The sequence below is a fragment of the Apodemus sylvaticus genome, chromosome 10, assembly GCF_947179515.1.
Source record: "Apodemus sylvaticus chromosome 10, mApoSyl1.1, whole genome shotgun sequence".
In the NCBI taxonomy this organism is placed as follows: Eukaryota; Metazoa; Chordata; class Mammalia; order Rodentia; family Muridae; genus Apodemus; species Apodemus sylvaticus.
In genome coordinates, this window is record NC_067481.1 from 44,033,181 (window position 1) to 44,058,400 (window position 25,220).

General features: G+C 52.3%; 1 protein-coding gene across 4 annotated transcripts in view; it reads right to left on the reverse strand.

The window, feature by feature from the left end:
* Rab11fip4 (RAB11 family interacting protein 4) overlaps positions 1–20,080 on the reverse strand; it is a 38,187-nt gene extending 18,107 nt beyond the window's left edge. For all 4 annotated transcript variants that reach the window (XM_052194754.1, XM_052194753.1, XM_052194752.1 and 1 more), the window contains exon 1: positions 19,762–20,080. In XM_052194754.1, coding sequence (XP_052050714.1) covers positions 19,762–19,791 — 30 coding nt within the window. In that variant the 5' untranslated portion in view covers positions 19,792–20,080. The remainder of the gene's footprint in view (positions 1–19,761) is intronic.
* Between the last annotated feature and the right edge of the window lie 5,140 nt (positions 20,081–25,220).

Here is a 25,220-nt window from a genome sequence, read left to right on the forward strand (position 1 = left end):
GGCCCCTCCCTCCCAAGACAGACCGCTGAGAGTCACAAGCTGAGCTCAAACAGGTGGCGACCTGTCAAGCAGCAGGAGAGGAAGAGAGACAGTGACAGCGGAACTGCCTGGAAAAGGCTCAAGCCAACCGAGGCCCCCAGACAGGACCCTCTCCAGCCTCCTGGGCGGCCTGGAGGCTGTGCGGTGTGCTCCAGGTTCCCAGATTTTGTGAACCGTATCCTGGGGTGGACTGCGGTGTTATTCCACGACTAACCCCAATAAAGCTCGTTGAGTCACTGGATGGACTTGGCTGGTGCCTGTATCCATACTCTGGTCTGTTGTGGGCTATCTGGAGTGAACAGTCAAGAAAAGTCTCTGGCATACCGCCAGCCAGGATCTCTCACTCCTGGGCCTGAGGTGCTCCAGTGCCTTACATGATGCTGATGTGCAAGGCGGTCTGTCTGTACCGCTTGGTGACATTAATAGCAGAGCGCAGGGTCGGCTTATTTAACCTAATGTAAGTAGTTGTCTCGGCGAACCGTTCCCATGGTACTTGGATTCGAGAGGGCAGGCGCTCCCAGGGGCTGTTTCTAAGCCGACGGCATACTGTGTCTAGGGCTAACTGAGATGTTTCCCTCATCTTCCTGGGCTGCCAGGGAGCCAGAAGCCTCACAAAAGTGTCCACAAGAAAGGTTCCAGGACACCAGAAGAAGCCACCTGGAGGCAGGCTGAGCCTGTGCCCTGAGGAAACTGGGGGCTCCGAAGAGAAGGTGATTCACAAATATGGTTCCCTGCCTGTGCCAGGCCTCAGCTGAACACAGACGGACCAATGAAATCAGCACCAGCAATCCCAAAGGTGGGGATCAAGGGTGAGCAATCAAAGTCTTCCTCACGGTCTGAGGGTCAGACCACACACGGCTCCTAAGTCACTGAGCATCATACTCTCAGCCCACACGTAGCTCAACGAAACACCACAGCAGAGCAAACTGACACTTGTGTCCTACTTCTGTTTGGGGACAACTCTCCAGGATGGCTGTCTTTGTTCCCATTTTATTGATAGGGAAATAGGCGCTCAAAGAGTAACCTGCCAGAGTTCTGGCAGGCTGGGCAGAGGGCCTGCCTGCTTCTGCCTGCCATGTATTTGGTTCCCTTCGCCACGGCCCCCCTCACATCTCAGTAGTTCTCAGAGCTGGCAGTGATGAGGTGAGTCACTCTGTGGAGACCAAATGCCAGTGAGGACGCGCAGGCTCTCCTCCTAAGGCAACAGTCCCGGTGCACACGGCACGCCCATGGGAGACGCTGCTTAGCACAGGAACACCCAGGGGAAAGTGAGGGGTGGCCCGTCCCTCGAGGGAGCAGCTTGAGTCCTCTATGCCATCTCCCACTATGAGACCTGCAAATTTCACCTGACCAGACAGGCAGGCCAGGGTGGCCTGAGAGGAGCTGTCGGGATCGCCACCGTCAGCCATCCAGCTGCAGGCTCTATCAGACCTCACCTTGGTCCCAGGATTGTGAGTCCTTTCACCCTTTCTAGATCACAGGCCTTGCGTGGGAACCATGACCCACAGCCCACGGCACAGCGGTGCTCACCCAGTCCTCCACCCAGCATCCCACATCAGTACAGTGACACTACGAGCCACATACGCTCCTGATAGTGGCCTCAAGGAGACTATCTTAGTCACAGGAAGGGCAGAAGAAAGGCCCAAACCACCCTTCCAAGACCAGACGACCCTCCTTTCTGGTAGACTTTTGAGCAGAGGACTCATCTGCCCTTCACCTCTGACCCCTGTCCATCTCTCACAGCTGTCCCCAAGAGTGCCATGGTGTACAGGGCACAGATGCCCACTCCTGTCTCATCTAACGCCTGAGAAAGATGAGGCGTAAAGCAGGCAGGTGGTTGTTGAAGCCGCCCAGCTGACAGGGCCCTGAAGCCAAGAGCGGGGTGCCATCCGCCCCCAGCTCCGTCCGCAGGTGCGTGCCCACAGCAACATTTTCCTTTAAAATTAACCTCTCCCTTTATTAACACCTTTTCATTCAGCCCACAATTGTTTGCCTAAGGCAAGTGGAAACTTTAATTATAACTTCAAAATCAATCCTGCAGCTTGCCCCCGAATTAAAGACGCGTAAGGAAGGCAGTAATGTCGTGAGCAGGATGGTACTGGTCCCACGCCTGTCCCAAGGCAGCTCTCCTCGCCCTGCTCCCTCCCGCAGGCCAGGCCTCTGCGGAAGGGTGAGCAGAGTGCTGGGTCAGCTGCTCCCACGCAAACACCTCAGGAAGGAGGCAGATCCTGGGGGTACAGAAGAGGCCTCTGACCCCCACCCTGTACCCCTCCTAGCAGGTACGGAGAACTAGTCACACAAGAACCCTGTCTGTCTGTCTGTCTGTGTACACAGCGGGAAAGGGAGGTCACCATGCAGTTGCCCTGGCATCTAGTACAGGTCCATCTCACAGTGGCCTAGGTGGACCGGGGATGTGGGCTTTCAGCTCTGCCCTGTGCCATCCCCTAGCTATGCCCGCTCAAGCCAGAACTTCAAAGAGAACCTGCTTCACGTGGCTCTGGGCACTGGAGAGCTTTGGGGACTGTGTAGGAGCTGAGGATGAACCTCCAGGGGATGCCATGCAAATTCTGCTCAGGCTGATATAAGATGCAGGCCTCTGTGCTGAACAGAAGCAAGGCTGGTCTCAGCAGCCCCCGGTTGGTCAGTCTCTCCCTGAGTGCTATGTGTGATGAGACGAGGGACAGCATTGTCATCACCACGCCTGATCACCACGCTGGTTGGAGACCCAGAAAGCACAGGTGTGCACCCTGCGTCTCCCGTGGTGCCCAGGACCTGTCCCAAGAGCGGGCAGAGCAGGAAACCGGTAACCCAGAAGATTGACTTTCCACTGAGGACTATGGATGCTCACAGCAGTCTGAGTCTCTGCTGTGTCTCTAGTTCTCAAAACTCTTCCTTCTTTTTATTATTATTATTATTATTTGATTTTTCGAGACAGGGTTTCTCTGTGTAGCCCTGGCTAACTTGGAACTCACTCTGTAGACCAGGTTGGCCTCGAACTCAGAAATCCTCCTGCCTCTGCCTCCCAGAGTGCTGGAATTAAAGGTGTGCACCACCACCACCACCACCCAGCCAGAACTCTTCCTTCTTGTCCTGATCACCAATGTGTGTGTGTGTGTGCACACACGCGCGCGCCTGCCTGTCTGCATGCATGCATGGGGGAAGGGGAGGTCACCATGCAGTTGCCCTGGCATCTACTACGGGTCCAAGCCTGGAGCCTCCTCCGAGTCTGTACAGAATGGCTACATCTGGTTTTTAAGGAAGCTTTAGGAGGGCAGTATCTGTACGGCTATCTGTGGCCCCATCTAACTTCCTGGGGCTCTGTCCCTGCGGGTGCACAGGTGACCTTACATACAGAGCTCCTGTCCTTCTAGGCTACAGGGACTATACTCCCATGAACCACCATGGATTGCTTGTGTCCAAACTCAGGGACACCTTCTTCCCCAACCTTAGGGTCCGAGGGGTGATGGAAGATAAAGTAGATGCAGTGTGCCCCTGTGTAAACCCAGCGGACCTCTGTGGCTGGAACTGCTGGAGGCACAGCTCTGGAGCCTGGCGGTTAGTCCTGGTAGACTCAGCTGCTCACAAGTCCTGTGTTCCTGGACAAGACTCTACCTCTACAAAACCCTGGGATTTCCTCTAGAGAGCAGGGGCTGTCATTTCTGCCCGAGAGGCTGCATGACAATTTACACAAGTACCAGTTGGCAGCTGTGAAAGCCTAAAGTCAGGGCTGGCGTGGGGAGGGGCCAGAGGCTGTGTGTTCAGGGCCCAGGTCATCTGACCTGCCCTGGGTCCTTAACTGGTCAGCTGGCAAGATCCTGACAGATATAAAAGGTTGGATATATGGGGCGGGGGAGGGGGAGCCTGGGGACTATCCAAGGACAGGGGTTACTGGAAACAGGACTGAGCCAAAGTCTGGGCAAATAGAACCCAGCAGCACCCCCAGAGTGTCCCCACCTCCATGTTTCCACTTTGTCCTCATCTGGGGGTGAACAGAGCTGGCTCTAACTGGAAGTGGCTGCCACAAGGCACACAGGCTGCCCAGGGAGCCCCTCTTCAGTCTCAAGAGCTGTGTTCACCCATCAGAAGGCCCAAACCACCCCTTCCTCTGTAGGAAGTTAGAAAGGGCTGAATTCAAAGGCTGCTGAAAAGACCCAGTTATCAGTACACGCGTTAGGCTGTCCAAGCCTCAGAGAGGCTCACAATGGCCCACTGTCCTGCTGTGCTGGCAGGAGGTGCAGCAGGGCCCAAACCAAACAGCTCGGTCTGGTGTTTACCCTCATCCACCTGGGGGGGCGGGGGGTGGGTGAGGGAGTCTCGAGGTCACGCGCCCTAGGTTTCCTGGCAGGGAAACATGAACAGAGCACAGTCGCACAGTGACTGCAGATCTCCGTCCCCTACAAGGGCAAAGAGAGCGAGGTTGTGGCCACAGGGAGGGAGGTCTACACTCCGAGCCTCAGCACCAGCACTGCAGGAGCACACGACTGAGCACGGCCTGCATCAAACTGCACTGTGCCACAGGACCCAGACGACCAACCAAGCAGCACGTAAGGCGGCCCGGCCCCTCTCAGCCTTTCTGATGCTGCCACCGTTTATACACAGATCCTCATGTTATGGTGACCCCCAACCATAAAGCGATTTTTGCTGCTACTTCATAGCTGTGAGTTTGCTACTGCTACGGATCAAAATGAATATGTCTGTGATTTCTGATGGTCTTTGGCGACCTCCGTGGAAGGGCTCTTCTGGAAACCCAAGGGGTTGCAACCCATAGCTTGAGAACCACTGAGCTAAGACATTGTTGTGGTCGCCGTCCAGCGGGGCGACTACTGGATGAGATGTTTCGTCTCTGAGCATCCGAGATGCATACACGTAACCAGGATTGTCATAGAGAATCTAACCAAGAAGAACAGCTCACTGCTTGAGGACGCTGAAACCATGACAAAAAGATGGTGGGCGTTGGGGACGTGATCTAGATAGTGGGTTCCAGTCACACTCTACCACATGTGAGTGAGCACTGTGACCTTTAGCTTACTGAACTACCCTACCCAGTACCTCAGTTCCCTCAGCTGAGCTAACTACAACACAAGGTAAATGAATTGGCAATTGCTCTAAGTAATCGTTCTTAGATGCCTTTGTGAGCTATCGCTGTCATTAGTATGCTAAAGGATGGTACCCGGGGTGGGGGTGGGGGGGCACACCTGAGCATCCTGAAATCTATCCCACCATGGGGAGGCTTTCCCTCCGACTGACCCCTGACCCCTCGGTGATACACTGGGCAGGCTCAGCTCGAGAGGCCAAGTTAACACGTCCTCCCTCAGCAGGGTCCTCTCTTGCCCACTGCCTTGGCAGGTCTGTCTGCACATTAGTCACACCCTGTAATAAGTGTTAAGATGAGATGCTGCCTAGAGAAGGAGCCCAGGAGGCCGTGAGGCGCGGGCTCATCCACCCCCGGCGCTGGCAACAGGCTCCACTCGGCAGGCGGTGACTTGGAGCCAAAGCGTAGCTCTGTGGGGACAGGGCTGGGTAAAAATAGCCTGGGCGGGCACATCTCAGCTTCCCTTGCAAACCAGGCACCCGTGGGTACACGTGGATCCCTTACTGCGGGAAAGAGGTTGTAGGCAGGCACAGGCCAAGCCTCCCACCAATGAGAAGGGCAATGGCTGATGGGCTAGGTCAATAACGGAATCTCTTGTATGTGCGGCCAGTCAATACCCCGGAGACATGGAACAGGCCAGGGTCATGATGGGGTTATCCTTTGGGTAGCAGGAACCTCCCCTTGAGGGGGAGCTTGTGGTACTGACACCCCACATTCAAGGAAGGTGGGCTAGGACTGGCTACAATGACATACACGCGCACAGCCCACCACAGCTTGGCTGCTCTCTTCACACAGACATGATGACCATGGTGGCTGAGAAGCAATCCTGACAGTCACTGCCTTCCCCTGGGGCTGCCAGCCCTGCTACACACACTGACCTCACCAGTGGCTGCCCGGGACCAATCAAAGGCCAAAGGTTGGGACCAAGCTGTTGAGGTTATCATCTTAGCAAAAGGCCAGAACCTTGACCAACCTCCAAGGCCAAGGGAACCCACAAGAGAACTGGTCACCAAGCCATCTCCATTGCCTTATCCTGTGAGTTCAAAGCTCCGTAGCCCTGGCTTCCTGTTATGGTGCACGAGGCATGGATTAGCAGGCAGGACAGACTACCATGTTCCTTCCCAGATCTACCCCACCCACGACTTCAAGGGTGCAGCCAGGGCAGGTTTTGGTCCCTGGGCTCCATGTCTACTTCTGAACCCCCAAAGTGTCTCACCTTAGGTCAAGACTCCCCCTCAGCAGGAGCACCCAGGTGACAATCTCTGTGCCGCCATTCTGTTAGCTTCGGTTGGACCTGCAACTAGTCACAGGGCAGGACGGGGGAGGGAAAAGGGGGTGCCGCAGCAACAGTAGATGTTTCATCTTTGGTTTCACACCATGCTGGGATTTTTCAGGCCTCTAGGGCTATTTACACAGAGTATGGGCACGCAGAACTAGCCAGCCCCTGACTGTCTTTCATCCCAACTTCAACAGTCAATCCTCCCTCCCAGGTTCCACACTACTCAACTCGCACCTGCTGACAGAAAATGGCAGAGATTAGGGGAAAGTAGACATGCGGTAGCTCCCAGAAAAACTTAGAAAGGAGACATCAAACAGCCCGAAGCAGATCAGAGATTGATTTCAAAAGGTACAGAGGCATGATCAGTGTTAAGGGATTCAAAGAGCCAAGTCCACAGAGAGGGGCCGGAGTGAGATGAAGCCCCAAGAAGGAGGGTCCGAGGTAGACCTGGGCAGCACAGCTCTGGCCAGGGGGATTGTCTGGCTGACAAGCATGTCTGGCTGCCCGGAAGGCTGTGGCCCAGTCAGTGCCAGAGCTGGAAACCAATTAATGCCCAGCCAGACCTTTGACCCAGACTCCGGTGTCTTTGACCTACTGACCGAAGGGAGAAAGAAGCTGCCCACATTCTTGACCAGGGCCCGTCTGGTGCTGCCCAGGAACTGGCTGCCGCTCTGGTGTTCTCGTTCTCTTTCTCGCGCAGGTGAACAGGGGCCCTTCGGCCAAGCCACACCCCTCCCCACCACACCAACCAAAAGAAAGCTGGCAGGGCCACACAGTCTCAGAAGTTCTTCAAGGGGTAGGAGGCACTTAAAAGTGATAATGCAGGACCGATTTACCAAGATGTGGCCCTCCTACACATTCATGCATCTCTTACAAGTTTCAAAATACATACAGAAGACTTCAGAGAACTGGGAGTGAGAGTCCCCCACCCCCACCCCAATGAATGGGACAGGCGGTGGAGGATTAGAGGAAAGATGGGTGAGAACACCTCCAATCTGACCGGCTTCACCCAGCATACTCACCAACAACTGCCCAGAGAATAAAGCCAATAGATGAGAGGCTAATGGGAAACTGGACACTTGCATAGTACCAGACACCCCCGCCCCCCCCCCCCCCACACACACACTGGAGACCACAGGAAAGCACAGAGACCCCTCTCAAGTCTTTGAACACGGAACAGGTAACTGTTTCCTTAACAGCATCAGTAATGGAAAGACAGACACTGGCCAGTGTCCTCCCAACGGGGCCCACAGCAGGAGATATCACAAGTTACATGTCACTAAAAATGGACCAAAAACCAACCAACCAAACACCATACCTTTTGTGCGACAACTGGCCTGGTGGAGGTCACAAAGAGAAAAGGTCCTAGTGGCTCACACCTGTACTCAGAGTATCTGGGAGACTAAGCTAAGAATAGTGCTGTGAAACTGAGGGCAGCCTGGGCTACAGAAACAGTTCCAGGTCAGCCTGGGTTTCAGTGAAACCCTACCTAAAATCAAATAAAGGAATGCCATGTAACTAGATTAATGGTGGGGGGTTTCTAGATCAGTGCCCTCCAACGTCAGCGTTACTTCATGTCACACAGTGGAGCATTGAACTCGGACGAGATCTGCCTCTGGTTAGGAGATCCAGAAATGTGTGTTTCCAAGTTATGAGGGGTTAAAGAGAACATTTCTAGCAGAGGCAGGCAAGTCACTGAGTTTGAGGCCAGCCAGGTCTACAAACCTACTTCCCGGACAGCCAGGGCTACAACAGGGAAACCCTGTCTTGAAGAACCAGATAAAAGTGATATAAACAAGCAAAGCACCCTTAAAGAAAAAAACCCCAGGGTCAGAACCCCAGAAACACCAGGCCTAGAGAACCAAGCACCCCAACCCCAAGACTACCAAAGGACAGGCAGGAAAGCTTCTGAAGAGGCAGGGATAGCTAAATGGCCCCCCAATTCCAAATGGTGCATTTGGTCAGAAGCCCTTACTAAGGGTGGGTCTGTGTATGAAAGTGGGCTATCTCCCTCCACTGAGGCTCTCCTGGGAACTTAGGCTATGCCCTCCTCATTTTGTTCCTCCCTTTGGAGGAAGGCTCCCAAGGCCCCTCAGTGAGCTCCATCCGACCTGACCGGTGTCCTGGTGAACATGGAGAGGCACACCTGTAAGCCCAGCACCCTGCAGGCAGAAGCAGGAACACCAGGGATCCCAAACCATCCATGAGAGCTACATAGCAAGTCTGAGGCCAGCCTGGGCTACATGGGACCCTACTTCTTAAAAAACAAACTATGCAAAACAACAAGGAGGGAGAAGAGAAATGAAAAGTGTGGGGGAGGGGACGACCAAGGACAGAGACTTTATAAGAAACATTCCCATCAGCACCCTGCTCTCAAATGTAGCTTCCAGAACCCCGAGGAAATCTGTCAAGTGTCTAAACCACTAGGCCTGAATCACTTTGATATGATAGTCCCAACAATTAGTAGTCCTTCCCTTTGCTTTGTGGGAGGCCACAGGGATCCCCAATTGGTGGATGTTTCTATCCAGGCTCCCCACATGTGCACACCTACAAACAGATGCACCCAGGTTCCTGTATACATAATAACAACAACAACAATAAATCCATGGATATTAAAAACTGACGGAGCTGAGGCCAGGCGTGGTGGCATATACCTTTAATCTCAGCACTTGGAAAGAAGAAGCAGCCGGATTTCTGAGTTCCAGGCCACCCTACTATATAGAATAAATTACAGGACAGTCAGGGCTACACAGTAAAACCTTGTCTCGGAGGGAAAAAAATTGCCAGTGCAGTCAGACAGTGCAACAGCAAAGGTGGTTTTGTTTGTCCCCAATCCCGCTCATGGGATTCACATAAAACAGATGTGAACAGTGACTGATTAACAGGCAGAGACGGCAGGCAGCCACACAACCACAGGCCCTGCATGTACACACAGCCTCTAATCCTGCGGCAGCCACCTCTGTGGCCAGAAGGGCCCAGTAATTGAGCAAGATATTTCCAGTTTCTCTACACCAGACAGTATTTCTGGCTACTTAAAATCCAAAGCAGATTTCTTCCCTTTGTTGTGGCCAGGACAGGAAGAGAGCCTCTACCACTCTGGGGACGCGTGGGCACCCAGCTCAGCTGTGATGCCAGCCTCCTGAGGGCCTTCCTCCCCTGCCCCCACAGCTGTTCAGTACAGTGATGGTAACTAAAGGTCCAACAGAATCTGGCTGAATCATCTCCAAGTAAAATTCACAGGAGAGAAGATGAACCCATCTTCAGTCAGCCCTGGATGAGGTGTGTCCCAGGGTCTCATATCCAAGTGCCCCAGTAAACCTATTTTTTAACAAGAAGGAATCAAAGAGGATATCTGGTCTACCCCTTCCCCACTAGTTAGAGTCAATGACCTTGATTTCCAAATGAGCACGTGGACTTCGGAGGCAAATACCCAGGGTTTATGAAAACAGAATTTAAATTGCTTCCACATCTGGAAACCAAGGCGGCAGCTAGCCCCAAGAATTCCAGGCATGCCAGGCATGGAGAAGCAGAGGGTCCAGGGAGGCATTTCCTGTCAGCCTGAGGTTCCTTCACCCACCTATCTGAACCCACACAAAAGATCTCTCCAAAAGAGAGGGGGCTTGTGGCACCACATTGGCCACCCAGGGCTTGCCCGCTCCACGTAGCAGGGAGAACTCTTGCTTTTCCCCCTAAATCCTGTGAGGAGACATATTCTACAGAAGACTGCACCCCAGTGCAGTCCAGACTTCCGTTGAAGCTCTGCCATTTTCCCTCTTTATGTCCACATCTACTGACTAAGGCCACATGCACCTAAACCTCACTTCAGACACCCCAGCTATGTTCTCTCTGTTTTTTGTTTATTCTTGGGATAAGGTCTTGTAGTCTCTATACCCTTGGCTGGCCTGGGATTCACAAAAGCTTGCCTGCCTCTGCCTCCCAAGTACTGGGATCACAGGCTCGCCACTACACCAGATTTGAGTTCTCAAAGAAATTATTCCTCAAGCACCCTGGGAAGACTCTGTTCCTATCAGTCACTGTGCCTCAGGCTCTCCCAAGAAATGTGGGCCAGGGCAACGTACATGTTATTGACAAAGCAAAACGCACAGACTACACTGAAGCCTCTACAAGGGCTCTCCTGGCTCCTGGAACAGGCAGCTATTTTGGGCTACAAATTATAGCTTTTAAAGATGTGGCTGTTTGAAGTGAGGGCTTAATTATTCCCACGGCCCAGCGCTCTCGGGCTGACTTTGGGAGCTCCAGATTCATTGCTGTGGCGGGAGGGGCACGGATGTCAGGTGAAGGCCTGGAAAGTGAGGCCAGCCCTCTGCCCTCTGTGTGGAGGTGATGTGGCCACTGTTGGGGAGTGTCCCCAGTGAAGAGACACACAGCCTGAAACCCAAAGCCAAGAGGGGACCTACCCTCCTCCTCTGCCACAAAACCCCTTAGGCCATGGAAGGCCCAGTGAGGTGCCAGTGTTCACCCACAGCTGCTGGAGAGGCTCTGTTTGGAGCAGACACAGGAGCAAGCTGATGGGAGGGAAGAAGGGAGGGAGGGAGGGAGAGAGGGATGGCTAGCCAGTGGCTTCTTCCCTCACCATGCAGTACCAACTAGGTAGGCCAGGGCTGTGTACTCGGATCCCCCCCCCACACACACACACACACTGCTTTGTCCTTCTGCACGCTCATCCGCTCAGGGCTGCAGCATCCTTCCTGCCTGCTTAGTTTGGGTCCTTTCTGTCCCGTGGACACTGTTAGTACCCTCCCAAACTCTGCCCAGTATGGGCAGGTAAGAGAGCATTGGACCAGAATACAGCTATAGCCTGGGGCTCAAAAGGGTGCAGATTCACAGGAGAGACCACTGCAAGCCTTCAAATGTGTGCCAGTAGCTAGGGCCTGCTCCTCACACCAGCAGCTAGGCCCTTCCACAAGCATTTCCTCTGACACGGACCAACCTCCTGCTATCTGGCCCACCCTCTGCGGCTGCACCCTCAAGTTAGTGCTACCTCCTGAAACAAGGGGCTGTAAATCCCTGACTCTGCACAAAAGGTAGAGAAGTCAGCTGATAGCTACCAAAACCTTAAGAGAAGACAGGGACGGGATGGAGAGGAAACCTGAGGGCACCTGGTGTGAAGCCGCTACTTGCTCATGAAGCCTGCCTTGAGCTCGCAGCTCCCACTGAGCCCCTGGCAAAGCCCCATCACCAAGATGTTCCCAAGGCCGGCCTGCCAGGACCTCAAACATGATCCACTGCCTGAAAACCCCGCTCCCACCTCAGAGAATACCCCAGGCTCAGATGGTATCCCAGGGAGTGTCCACACGGTCCACCAGAACCCTCGAAGGCTCAGGACTCACCCCACCTTCCACCTCCATCCTACTGACTGCTGTGCTGCAGCCCAGCTCCCCTAAACAAAGGTAACTCAGGACACCTGCTCACCCGACTCCGCCATTGCTCCCTGCCCAGACCCTTCTGTGAACCCTGTCACGTAGAGAAGCACGATGTTGTCACAACCAAGTGACAAGGGCCATCTGCTAAGCACCTGCCATGTGTGTATCATCTACTGTCAGAGGGGGAAACTCAGACGGACAGACATACAAACAACCATAGAGCTGTAAGGCCTGGGGCCTGAAACTCAGGTCTGATACTCGGCTCAGTGAGGAGGGCGCAGAGGAATCCCCAAACTCTTGATGACTATCCAACCTCTTAGTGAAGAACTCTGAGCACCAGAGAAGCCAACGTTGAGACATGCAGGCTGTTCAGACAGGAGCCAGTAGTGTCGGCAGCACTGGGGCTTGGGTGGAAGGGGCAGGAGCCACAGCACGGGCCCGAGGGTAATCCTCCTGTCCTCAGGAAACCTCGATGGAGACAGATCTGAAAGAAGGCTGCTAAGGGAAGGTGTGTGTAAAAAGAAAACCTCAGGCACGGCGAGAAAATGGAGGAAGGGGAGGCCCAAGGATTATAAATGAGTCAAGGAAGCTAGAGAGACGGCTCAGTAGTTAAGGGCACACACTACGGTGATCTTCCAGAAGACCTGGGTTCAGTTCCCAGCATCCACAAAGTTTTTAACTTTGTGTAACTCCAGTCCCAGAGGATCCAACGCCCTCTTCTGGCCTCTGTAGGTATCAGGCATGTGCAGGGCAGTGGTGGTGACGCCTTTAATCCCAGCACTTGGGAGGCAGAGGCAGGTGGATTTCTGAATTCAAGGATAGCCTGGTCTACAGAGTGAGTTCCAGGGCAGCCAGAGCTACACAAAGAAACCCTGCCTTGAAAAACCGAAAAAAATAAAAAAATAAAAAAAATTAAAAAAAGGTATCAGGCATGCATGTGGTGCAGATGCAGAAAAACATGGAGGCAAAACACACACACACACTTAACTAGTTAAGAGGCCCTCCTAGCACATCAGCCTCCTGCCACTGCCTTGGGGTGGGAGTGGGGGGTCAGTAACAGCTCCCCACTTTTGATCTCCTTTTAGGGAAGAGGAGTAATAACTGTGTGAACTGAGATGACAGCCAGCAGGAACAGAGAAAGGTGATTAACACACCACACACACACACACACACACACACACACACACACACGACAACTGTGGGTTCACAGTCTCACATAGTGGAGAAGGAACCTGAGGCTCAGAGTGGCTGTTCTGCTCTCCCCGTCTCACACAGCTGCACAGCCCACGGGATCTGAGCCCAGCACGCAAGCTTGCCCATTTGAACCACATAATACTGTCCCTCAATCAATTCTGGTACCACTACAGGTGGCTCTTCTGTCCCTGCTTTGCAGAAACTGGGCAAATTACATAATATCTCCAGAGGTTACCTAGTTCCTGTGTTTCATTGAGTCTAAGCTGCCTCCGTTTTAGATGCACTGTTATTTTAAGTACACCAAGAAAGGAAAGGTGCTGTCAGCTAAGTTATAACACCACCAAGTGTACTACACACACCAACCAGAGACGTCAACATACTAAAGGAGAAGGGGTCTTAAAATCTGGAGAGAGTCTAAGTGGAAATGAGGATCCGGTCAGTTCTTTGTCCTGTGTGTGCCCATGGTGGTCAATGGCTCCATTCATTCTTGTACACACAAGCACATATTAGGTGTGCAAACACGTGCACATACACACTTTGTCTCCCCGTCCCTCTTGATGCTCTAAGAGCCTTCCAGCCCTCTTCTCTATGGGTACAACTACCAACTATGCAGATAACTACACAAAAATGTGCTGGCCAGGACTGCCTTGCAGACACGGACCTCGCTTGGCCCCAAGGCCATCACCTCAAGGGTATTACCTCCCTGTGCCAGGCAGAGTTGCTCTGACCACCACCCACGGTACCAGCTAAGTCAGGCTGTCTGGCCTCACTCCTGCGGATCTGCAGAGCTCAAAGTGGCCGAGCTGGCCAAGCAGGTACATCTGGCTCCCTGGAAGACTCCCAAGGACCGTCACCTAATGTGGCCAGTGGCTGTCCAGCCTGCACCTCTTAGCCTGGCCCCTCTCCAGCCCTCCTGCAGCCTCTGCAGCTAGACGAAGCCACAGCACTTTAATAAGGCCGATTGTGGGCTGCTGGGCAGACAGCAGCACTGCTCTAAGTGAGCCTTTCCCTGGGCACAGGTGCAGGCACAGGCAGGTCCCTGCTAGAAAGATGGGTGGTCGGGTAGAAGAACAGGGGGGCGCTCCCCTTGTAGACTACTGGGGAGGGGTGGGGAGCAGAGCTGTGTAGCAGCGTGCACAGCCCCCCCCACCCCGAGAGCAAAGGCCATGTGCAGCCCCACACCAAGTCCCTGGGGCGAAGGCTGTCACCTCAGAATGTGCTTTGCATCTCATTCACAGATTGCCACGAGGGTGCCAAGCTGCTTGGACCCGGAGGCTAATGTGCACAGACCAAGCTGGTTTCTTTAAAAACACAGGCACTGAGAAGGACCTTTGCGTCTCTTACACTCCTGTAAGAGGCCCTCAGGAGGTGGAGCCCCCATACCCCACCTACTCCCTATTTCATCAAGACAATACCTGCTAGCCTCTCTGTTGGTCAGTCCTGAGAAAAGGCTGGGGAAGCTAGCAGGATCCCTTCAGGCTTGGGGTCATGGGGTGTGCCCCGAGACAGCACTTTTGTTCTTGTGCAGCAGATGAAGAAACTGAGGTACAGAATTAAACAGTCTATCTCAAGCAGTGAGCGGTGGGGCCAAGAGCCAGGTCTGTGTGCAGACGTTTCAGGCTCCCAAACCTACTTTTCTACCCTAAGAGAGCAGGCCCTGGGAATCTGGCTGTGTGAGGAACAACAGCTTGACGGTGGTTGACACGGGAAACCAGTGACCAGAAACAAAGGGGTCACTTTTACACTCTCCCATCTGAACACAGGGACCTAAGTTGAGCCAAAAGAACACACACACACACACACACACACACACACACACACACATACACACCCTACCTTTGGCTCTATTCCCCTTCCTCTCTAGCCAGCTGAGCTATCACGTATAGGTTCTCTCTCTTTATGACACCAGGCTTGTCGGACATGGGGGGCTTGGGGGCTCAAGGTGACCAGAGAATACCTTGTCTTCTCCCACACCCTGGCTCTGTTTATGCCTTCCTCTTCTAATCCCTTAAAAGAGAAAGACTCAGCCAGGCATAGTGACATATCCCTATGTGTCTATGTGATTCTAGAACTGGGGAGGCAGAGACAGGAGGATGTCTGTGAGTTCCACTCTAGCCTAGATCTAGACAGACTGATTGCTAGGCCCAAAAGGACTACATAGTAAGACCCTACTGTTTTTGGATTTTTTTTCCCCCTGGTTTTTACTTTTAAAGAGGTAGGGGTGCTAGGGAGGCGGCTCAGAGGTTCAGAGCGTGCGTTTGCTCTTCTAGAGGACCTGGGCTGGGATTGCGAGCGTCTTGTGATCAGCTCTCAGCTGCCTCTGAGCTTCCGCGGGGATCCAACTCCTCTGCCTCTGCCAGTTCTTCCACGCAGGCACACACGAGCACACACACACCACACACTTTAAAAACTACTCAGAGGCTGGAGAAATGATGGCTCAGTAGTTTAAAAAGAAGAAGCCAAGTTTGGTTCCCAGCGCCAACGTTCCTACCCACCTTAGGTGGCTCATGACGGCCTATAACTCCAACTCAAGGGATACCTGCTGCCTCTGAGGGCACCTGCACTCACAAGACACAGACACACACACTTAAAACAATTTAAAGGTAAGGATCCCACAGATGACGACACCGATCTTAATCTCTGTCAGATCTCTGTTTTCATTTAAACAGTGTTAACATGGTTGGGAAAGAACTCATTTGTCTGAAAAGACAAAGCTGGTTGACTCTTAAAACTCTGGCCAAGGGAGAACCTCCTTCCTCTTTGTAAAGGGAGGCAAGCAGTCGGACTGGACACGCTGCCATTATTAGAACCCACTGCTGGGCAGGGCTAAGACTGGAGGCTGGTCACCCGGACAACGGTGGCTCTGGCCCTTCAGCCGACTTTTCCAGGATATACACATCATCCCAGTCCCAGATCACTGTAAAATCAAGGAAGGGAGGCCAGGCAGTGATGGCGCACACCTTTAATCCCAGCACTTGGCAGAGGCAGGTGGATATCTGAGTTCAAGGCCAGCCTGGTCTACAGAGTGAGTTCCAGGACAGCCAGGGCTATACAGAGAAACCCTGTCTCGAAAAACCAAAAAAAAAAAAAAAAAAAAAAAAAAAAATCAAGGAAGGGATTAGCAGGCTCCCCAGGTACCCATGAAGGTTCTTTGTGATCCATCAGTTCTAACAGGCCCACGTGAACTGGTCAACGCTAAACTCCACTTAATTAGCAGCAGTTCGATGAGGCCCTAGGCGCCCAGGTAAGGACTGCCATGCCCAGTCAGACGCCTAGCATGAGGAAATGAGACCTCCAGGCCCAGGCTTTGGAGGACATACTCTCCACAAACTGCTGCCCACTGTAGCCTCTGGAGCAACACTGCTTTAAAATGTGGCCATGCTGAAATCTGTGCACAGTCTTGCCCAAGAGAAATAGCCACCAACTCATTCCAGCCACTGGGAACTCAAGGGCACCCTACCTCTTGGTCACAAACCATACTGGGACAGTGAATGGGGAGAGATGTCTAAAACACACGCTTTGAACCCCAGATAGAGATGAACCCCAAAGCTGCTGCCAAGATATGTGAAGGCCTCTCTGGGATCCTTCAGGAACAGGTGTCCTGAATTAAGAGGCCAACTGCCCACAGCAGGCAGGTGGAGGGACTTCTAGCCCCAAGGCCAAGGCGGATCTGCAGACAGATGGAGGCAGGGCCAAGGAGGATCCAGTGAGCGTGTGGACTACACAGTGGGTCTTATAACTGGTCCCGCCCCACAGGAGACGACTAGTAGGAGTAAGGAGACAGACTCCAAGCACAACTGTAAGACACAGCTACCAGCATGTCACCAGCAAGGCTTCTACTGGTTCCAGTTCTGTGGTGGAGAACACATGATCCGCACCCACGCAGAGTCACGTGGACAGGCTTATCTGACCAGTCCCAGGTTGAGGTCAGGAAGCTGAGAGCAGACTCAGTCACACAGACATCTCTTCCCTGAAAGATGCCATTTACCCCTCAAAACCAAGGACGACAAGACAGCAGAGCCACGGATGGTGACGAGGGCAGATTTCCAGCCGCAGGGCCACGGCTGCTCTCACCCTACCCCCCACCCCCCACAGTCTGCTGGCAGCAGGACCCCTCTGTCTCTCAGAGCTCATTCCCCTGGTCTGTCTCCAGGCTCAGCTAAACCCTGCTGTTACACCATATTTGACATAGGACCCACCTCAGGAACTTTACAGCCACTGTTCCTGCTGCCTGCTACTCTTCTATCAAGGTGTCCCTTCTCAGCAGACTTCTCTGGCCACTGGTTGAAACCCAGCAGCCCTCTGTTCTTCCTTCCTGCTTCCAGCCCGTCTTACTGGATGTCAAATGTCTGACTCCAGAAAGCAAGGACTCAATCCATCTCCCTCGCTGCCACAGTCAACACTGCGCGAGGAGGCTGGCTAAAAGCAGATACCTAAGTCTCTATGCAGTGAATGAGTGAAGCAGCATTTGCCGTGTGCCAGGCAATGTGAGCTGACAGAAACAGGAAAAGCACTATTGCCCCGAAATGCCACCTGATAGAGACAAGGTGCCATCCAGGAAAGAAGATCACAATGTTCGGGAAAATACCAGGCGGGCATGCCATACCATACACCCAGCTGGTTGGGGCAGGACCCCCATTATTCTAGCAATGATACCAGGATGGTCTTCCTCAGGTCACGACCATTGATTTGACACCATAAAGAACTAGTTACTGAGTCATGGGCTAGCAGAACTGACCCAGAGAAAACTGAGCACCACCCCAGGGTTCTGTGTACCTGGTGAGGCCTGGGTGTGAGACCCCACTCATGCCAGATGGTGAGCCAGACAATGAATCTTCCTATTTAAAGCACAAGCCCTGTGCCTGAAGACAGCATGGGCCGGGGGGTGGGGGGGGGGGGGGGTGGGGGGGGTGGATCGGACCTTTCCGCATAGGCTACTCCAACCCTAGAGATGCCTGCCTGTCTGCAGTCTCATAGGAAATCTCTCCCGTTCCAGCTCCTCCTGACTTTCACCTAAAATAAATATACAGAAGTAAAATCCTAAAATCCCTCAAGGCAACACTCACTGAGGAGGAACCATAGGCACAAGAGGCTACCAAGAAGAACTTCCAGCCCCTAAAGCAAGGCACCTTGCTCTAGGCCTGGCACAGACAGAAGGCAATCTCCTCCTGCCCCCGTGCTATTGCCCCGTAGAGCCCCGGAAAGGACAGCTCAAACTACTGCGGTCCTTCTAACTTCAGCCTTTCCTCCTTCCCCTAGCTAAAGTCCTTTCCAAGAACAGGTTCTAGGCAGCCTGTCCCCTAAGATCTCCCTTGGGGCAAAGGTCAGACTGTCCAGCTTGCTTACCTGGCCTGGCCAGTAAACCATCCCTGCCCTGCAGTCCAGTCTTATCTCTCAGGTTTGCCTTGTTATTTACTCTGATCCCCACACCTAAACCCAGAAGCCAATGGTCTGAAGTGGTTTCCACCAGACAGCCAACCACACCAAGTGGTGCTGCATTCAGCCCCAGCCGAGCATTCTTCACCAGCTTAAAGCTTCCCCCAGGTCTACAGGTCACTGACCTCAAAGAACCAACATGAACTGGCCCAGGCATTCAAGGTAGCTGGGTGGTGTCAGATTATACCCCGGAACTCAAGGTCCTCTGGAGGGCAAGGATGTGTCCCACATATAAAGTTCCCTGGGTATTTAACCCTGCCTCTAGTGAGAGTCTGCTAAGCAGGTTAAAGTCTGGGTCAGTGCCACAATACCAGAAGCTGGAGCTGAAACAAGAGATCTCGGCTAGTGAAGGAGACAGCAGTGGTCTTTTGCAGTTGTAAAACCCTCCCCACTGAGACTCCTTTCCCTAGCAATAACAGACACCGGGCCCTGGAAATTGCCCCAGGGAATGTGGGAACCCAAGCAATTATCACCTGCCTCTTACTCAGTGGAGGGAGGCAGAGGTTTGGAGATCATCAGAACCAGTGCAGAGTGGGGCCCAATCTGGCAGACCTCTGACCCCTCTGCTACTTTACAGGGGGCAAAGGGGACTATAAATCAGCCAGTGAAGACTGAATCCTTCAGAGTCCAGTAACGAATCATTTCTAGCTCGTCTGGGGGAAAAGCAGGACCAGAAGTAGGAGGTGAAGAGGTGACAAGGAGACAGAATGCTGTCTAGGTAGGGCTGTGTTGGTACCAGGTTTACAGAGGCTGCGATGCTAGGCCCTGGGAGACACTTGTCGCAGCAGAGAAGTAACTGTGTCAACAACTTACATTGAGGTGGACAGTGAGCTCTTACAGGACTCAAGGGCATAGGCTAGTCGCCTGCGCACACCTCCACCCATAGCAGTATCTTGCTGAGGAGAAGCCGGTCCTGTCTCAAATCCCTACACTAGGCTGGTTCTGTCTTCTGACCCCTCAGATACCCTGGGAGAGGGGAGCAGCAGGAAACCGGCTCCATGCAGTCGCCATCACCTACGGAAAAAACTTACAGTTCCCTAGGGAAGCAGCCCAGCCAAGAGCAGGGCACTGATGGGGACAAGCTCCCTTCCCAGCCCCACCAGATCCCTCTAAAATACTTCTGGAACTGCGCCACAGGGATCGCAGCCACCCTTCGGGCACGGAGCTGGTTCCGCTCACGCTCGCACCTGGGCGCGGGCCGAGGGCCCGGAGAAGGCAGAGGGATCAGTGGTTTTGCGAAGGTACACGGATGTCCCTGGCCACCATGGGGAGGAGGCGAATCTACCAACTTCCTGATCCCGGGTCCAGGCTAGGTGCATCCCGCGGCCGATGCTTACCTGGCATCCGGGAGCCGGCGGGGAGCGCATCCCCCGACCGGCCGCAGGTCGGGCCGCTGCAGAGGAACAAGAAGCGGGCCGCTGATCGAGTCGGGTCGGGCGGGGCGTACGGGGACGAAGCCAGCACCGTGCTCAGAAAACAATCCCGGAGGCGCGCTGCTCCACACCAGTTGAAGCCGCCGGTCCCGCCCCCGCCCGCACCCGTTGCCGGGAGACCCGCGTGGGCCGAAGGGGCTCTTTGTATCAAAGCTGCCGTGACATCACGAGGCGCCCGGGCTCCCGGGGCTCAGGCGGCGGGGCCTCTCACAGGGGGCGGGTCCTGAGGCTCGGCGGCCTGGGAACCCGAGCCGCGGGGGCGGGGCCCAGGTAGCCCCGCCCACCCAAGGTAAGGGGCAGGTGGCGGAGGCGGAGGCGGTGGCCGCCAATGGCCACACAGTCGGCGCCTCGGTGGGTGGAGCTTGTCTGAGCGAGCAGTTACTGCAGCAGATCAAACATCAGAGTTGGGACTTAATTCTCTGGCCCTCGCAGTGACACGTCCCTGTTTGATGTCACTACTAAAACTTAACATCTCAATGCGGCGAGATTCAGGCAGCATTGTTGGGCTTAAACTCGCTAACTAAAAGCCTGCCCCAGCCCACCACCAGCTGAAGTCTAATTTGGAGTCCTACCCACAACTCTTTTTTCTTCACACCAAGCGAAAGCTTGCCCAGTACCAAGATACAAGTGGCAAGAATACAAGAAACAAATTCCAAGATAAGAACTAGAGAACTCAACAAAAAGAAGGATTTCCATCAGAAACACCATCTCCCAACACTCAGGCTTTCACATTATTCCGGATTTAAATACAAGACCGAAATGTCGGAATTCAAGCAAGACAGCAAACGTTAGGACCACAGTTTCCCTTCAGTTCAGTAGTGTTTTACATAACTGGGGCAAAGCCTGATTACCTGACTGGCCTCAAGCCACCTTCTCAAGTTCTTTATACTCTACAGTGACACAAGTACTTGGGTATGGTTAGGATGGGCAAGGTGGCTTCACACACACACACACACACACACACACACACACACGCACACACATACATACACATTCATACACACACACATTCACACACATTCATACACACACATACACATACACTCACACATATACACACATACACTCACACACTCTACTCATACACATACCTATAACACTCACAGACACACACACACACACACCTGCTGTTCTCTAGCTCAACCCTTGGGATGCAACCCCTTTGGAGTTGAATGTACCTTTCACAGAGGTTGCATTTCAGATATTCATATTACAATTCATAATAGTAACAAAATTACAGTTATGAAGTAGCAATGAAAATGATGTTATGGTTGGAGGTCACCACCGCATGATGAACTGTCTTAAAAGGTCACAGTGTCAAGAAGGTTGAGAACCACGTTCTGACTCTTTGCTCTTAATTTCTTTCTCACCCACTGTGTGTGAGCAATAAATTCCCAACTACCTCTCTGCTTACCTGGTCAAAGCCCACTAGAGTTGTAGCTTTGTTTAGCTAGAGGGGACCTCCATGTTAGGTCTATGAGAGTAGGAAATTCCATCTTGTAAGGTCTTCTCTGAATTTATGACTTGTAGTTTCTACATGACCTTTGGAATTGTGTTCAGATGCCACAGACGGTTTCTCACAGTCTGTCCCTGTCCAGTTTCCGTCCTAGATATTCGGGGTCAATGAACTGCATCTTGGCTTTGCAGGGCAGCAGACCTGGGTTGGGTTTGAGTCCTGTTTATCAGCTTGACCTGGACATTTCCATAAGCTGTTTGAGACTCAGTCTGTCAGAAGGGAATGCTATAGGCCATCTCCTGGCTGGCTGTGTGCCTGCTCATTGTGGGCACACACTGAATGTTAAGCCCTAGGCAAAGGTGAATCTCTTGTGGGTACTTGACTCTGAGACCTGAACTTGGTGTGGTTTTGGCATGGCTAAATCCAGGTGATCTACCTGTTTTCTCCTCATCGGTTCCAAGGTCCACATTCTGGGTATCTGCTGTCATTTAACCAAACCAGTGGGAAAAGTGAGACCTGGCAACGCCCTCCCCGTGCCCAGCTCGCACAGAGCCAGGAGACCTAGCCACTGCTTTTAAAATGCACTAGTCTGGTTAAGCACCTTTTTTCTCATCCCCCCACCCCCCATGACATGTTTAAGAACTCTATAGAGTGGGTGGTGTCAGTGGGACCCTTTTTTACTTTTCACACAGGAAGTGGGTTAGAGTATTATCCTAAAAACCAAGCTGAACTGGATATGGCAGTTTATGTCAGTAACCCCAAAAGAGTCAGAGGCCAGGGGATTCCTCTGAGTTTGAGGACAGTCTGTGCTACAAAGTGAGACCTTTTCTCAACAAAAATAACCAAAAGGCAAAGTGAGAGGCGTGCTCAGATGCACCGCACAGCACTGCTGCCTTCCGTCTGCCACCAGGAAGTTGCCCAATGTGCTGGGGCCTCAGTTTCTTCCTCTATAAAATAGAAATAAAACACTTCCTCTTTCAGGTGTGAGGTGTGGGACAGTGATGTACCTGTGCAGACCAGGGCTTGTCACACCACAGCCTTCCTGGGACAGTTCTCTTTATCCCAGCACTTGCCTGCTGTACAACTCAGTGTTAGGCCCCAGAACCAAAGACCGTGGCTAAAAGACTCTGCAAATTTAATTCATCTACACGGCCAAGAGAACAGTGATTGGCATTTTAGGATTTAGAGGTAACAGTGATGGCCATCTTAGATTAGACTGGTGATTTAAAAAGAATTTTTTTCCAAGACATGGTTTCTCTGTATAGACCTGGATGTCCTGAAGCCCAATCTGTAGATCAGGCTGGCTTTGAACTTAGATATCTACCTGCCTCTGCCTCTATGGTACTGACATTAAAGGCATATGCCACCACCACCTGGCAATCTTAATTGTTGGGAGTTAAATTAAATTGTGTGAACATTTTTAAATGTTGGGAAGAACAAAATAAAACACACACACACACACACATGTTATATATATATATACACATACATACATACATACATACACACACACACACACACACACACACACACACACAAATATATATTTAGCACAGAATCCGAGAGAAAGCCGGCACTTGGTAAATAGAAGTCATTACTAAACTATGTGAAGGGTTAATAATGAAAAAGCTTGAGGCAGCCTGAGGAACTCCCTGCAGGAGGATCGAGCACTCTCTGTGGGCAGCTAGGACCAGGGAAGTTCTGGACTAGGAGTCAACGTGTCAGGAGAACTTCTGGTACAGATGCCCATGTGATAAGGACCTCTGCCAACATCTGCGACCTTGGGAAAGCAGAAAATAGGTCTGTGGACAAGAATCTTCCCACTCCGGAATTCCCTTTTTTGCCCTATAAAACCCAAGCCCCCTACACCCTGGTGCAGTCTCTATTCCACTCCCTGATTGTTCTGATTAAAGAACAATTCTGCTCCTGCAGAGAGGTTCTTCACCTCTGCGGAGCCCTATCTACACTGCGGATACAATAGCTTTATGGTCAAGGGTGGAGTGGAGAGCGGGGCGGAACTGAAAGGCTGGTGGGGGAATCTTCCCCTAACTTCCAGGAGCCGCCTGCCGCCTGCCAGCGGGACTCGAAAGGCAGTGGTGTCTGTCGAAGAGGAGGTGCTGACTGGCTGGGTGGCTTTAAAGACTGAATGACATGTGGGGACCTGAGAGTTAAGGGCAAACTCTGTGTCCCTGGTTCAAATGGGGGTAAAGGCTGGGAAGCTTTGTGGAAGCCCATCACTTGGGTGGTAGAGGCAGGAGGATAAAGAGTTCAAGGCCACCCTCAGCTAGACAGTGAGTGTAAAGCCACCTGGGGCCACCCTGTACCCCAACTCAAAAAACAAACATGAAAAAAACTATAATAAAACAACCCACAGCGGACTGGAGAGATAGCTCAGCAGTTAAGGACACTAACTGCTCTTCCAAAGGTCCTGAGTTCAAATCCCAGCAACCACATGGTGGGCCACAACTTTTCGTAACAAGATCTGGCGCTCTCTTCTGGAGTGTCTGAAGACAGCTACAGTGTGCTGACATATAATAAATAAATAAATCTTTTTAAAAAAAAAAAACCCACAGCAACAACAAAACACCTAAAATGTATGGCGGCAGATGCCTATCACCCCAATTCTTGGAAGATGGAGACAGAGTCTCAACTACGTAGTTTGAGACTAGTCTATGTTACATGATAAACTCTCTCAAAACAGCAATAAAGCTTGGAATAGTGGTTCATGCCTTTAAACCCAGCACTCTCAAGGCAGAGGCTTGTGGTCGCTGGGAGTTCAAGGCCAATCTGGTTTATGTAGGAATTCTAGGCCAGCCATGAGACTTTCTCAAATAAAGGTTGAAAGAGTTAGCAGAAAAAAGCTGGGGATGTGGCACCGCTGGAAGACATCTTGTCTAGCACGTCCAAACCCCCAGGTTTAGTATCCAGAGCTGTACAAAGAAAGCACCCAAGAATGAGTTAGCAGGAAATACAGTTCTGCTCTTGCCCTTGAGGCTGAAGGCATCAGGTGTCTTTAGTTAGCATTCCTTAGTCCCTTAGATGTGGTTGTGTTTTACAGATTGTGACATCAAACCGAGTTTAGGTAGAAAACTAGATAAACAGCTTGTATTCTCTCAGTTCCCTTATATGCGTGGGAGGACGGATGCTCAGAGATAACCAGGACTAGTCTCAAAACCACAGAGTTTGCCTATTAAGCAGGCCCTGATGCTAACTGCCAGTGGAGCCCGATCTTCTTCCTGCTCTGTTGGATGGAAGATGGGCAGAGGTGGGGAGTAGCAGACAGTTAGTTGCTGGTTTGACCTCGCTAGCCCAGTGGCTTGAGTTCCCTAAGGGATCTGACTTGCTTTTTGAGGAGAAAAAAAGCAACATTCAAAACAAACCTTCTTCTAGAGAATGTATTCAAGAATAACTTTCAGATGGCCCAGCCACTCTGAAGATTGATTCTTCTGTCGTGGGACTGACACACCTGTGGGTGTGGGTACACCATACTCCCATGAAGTTGGATGCCAAAGTTGGTAGAAGCTGACAGAACAAAGTGTCAGCAAGCAAAACTCCTGCCCTCCAAAACCGCATGGCCATTTAGCCGGCGTAGGTGGGAACGGTCAGTTCTTAGGTGAGCACAGCCCTCCTGACCTGTAATGATGTTTCCTCCCACGGCCAGCATTCAGTGGATGCAGGAAAGGAACACATTCCTTGGTGTTAGCATTATCCAAGCTTACCAAGCTAGCTGAGTGCACAGACAACAGCTGAGGATCAACAGCAAACAGAAAACCACCACCTAAGTCTAGCCCCGGGGATTCCAAACTGGGTTCTTTGAACATCCCCTGGGTTCTGTGGAGACCCCGCCTGAGACAAAACTCCAGGCAACTGATAAGAGGGAGAGAAGCCCCAAGGCTAAGAGAGCATA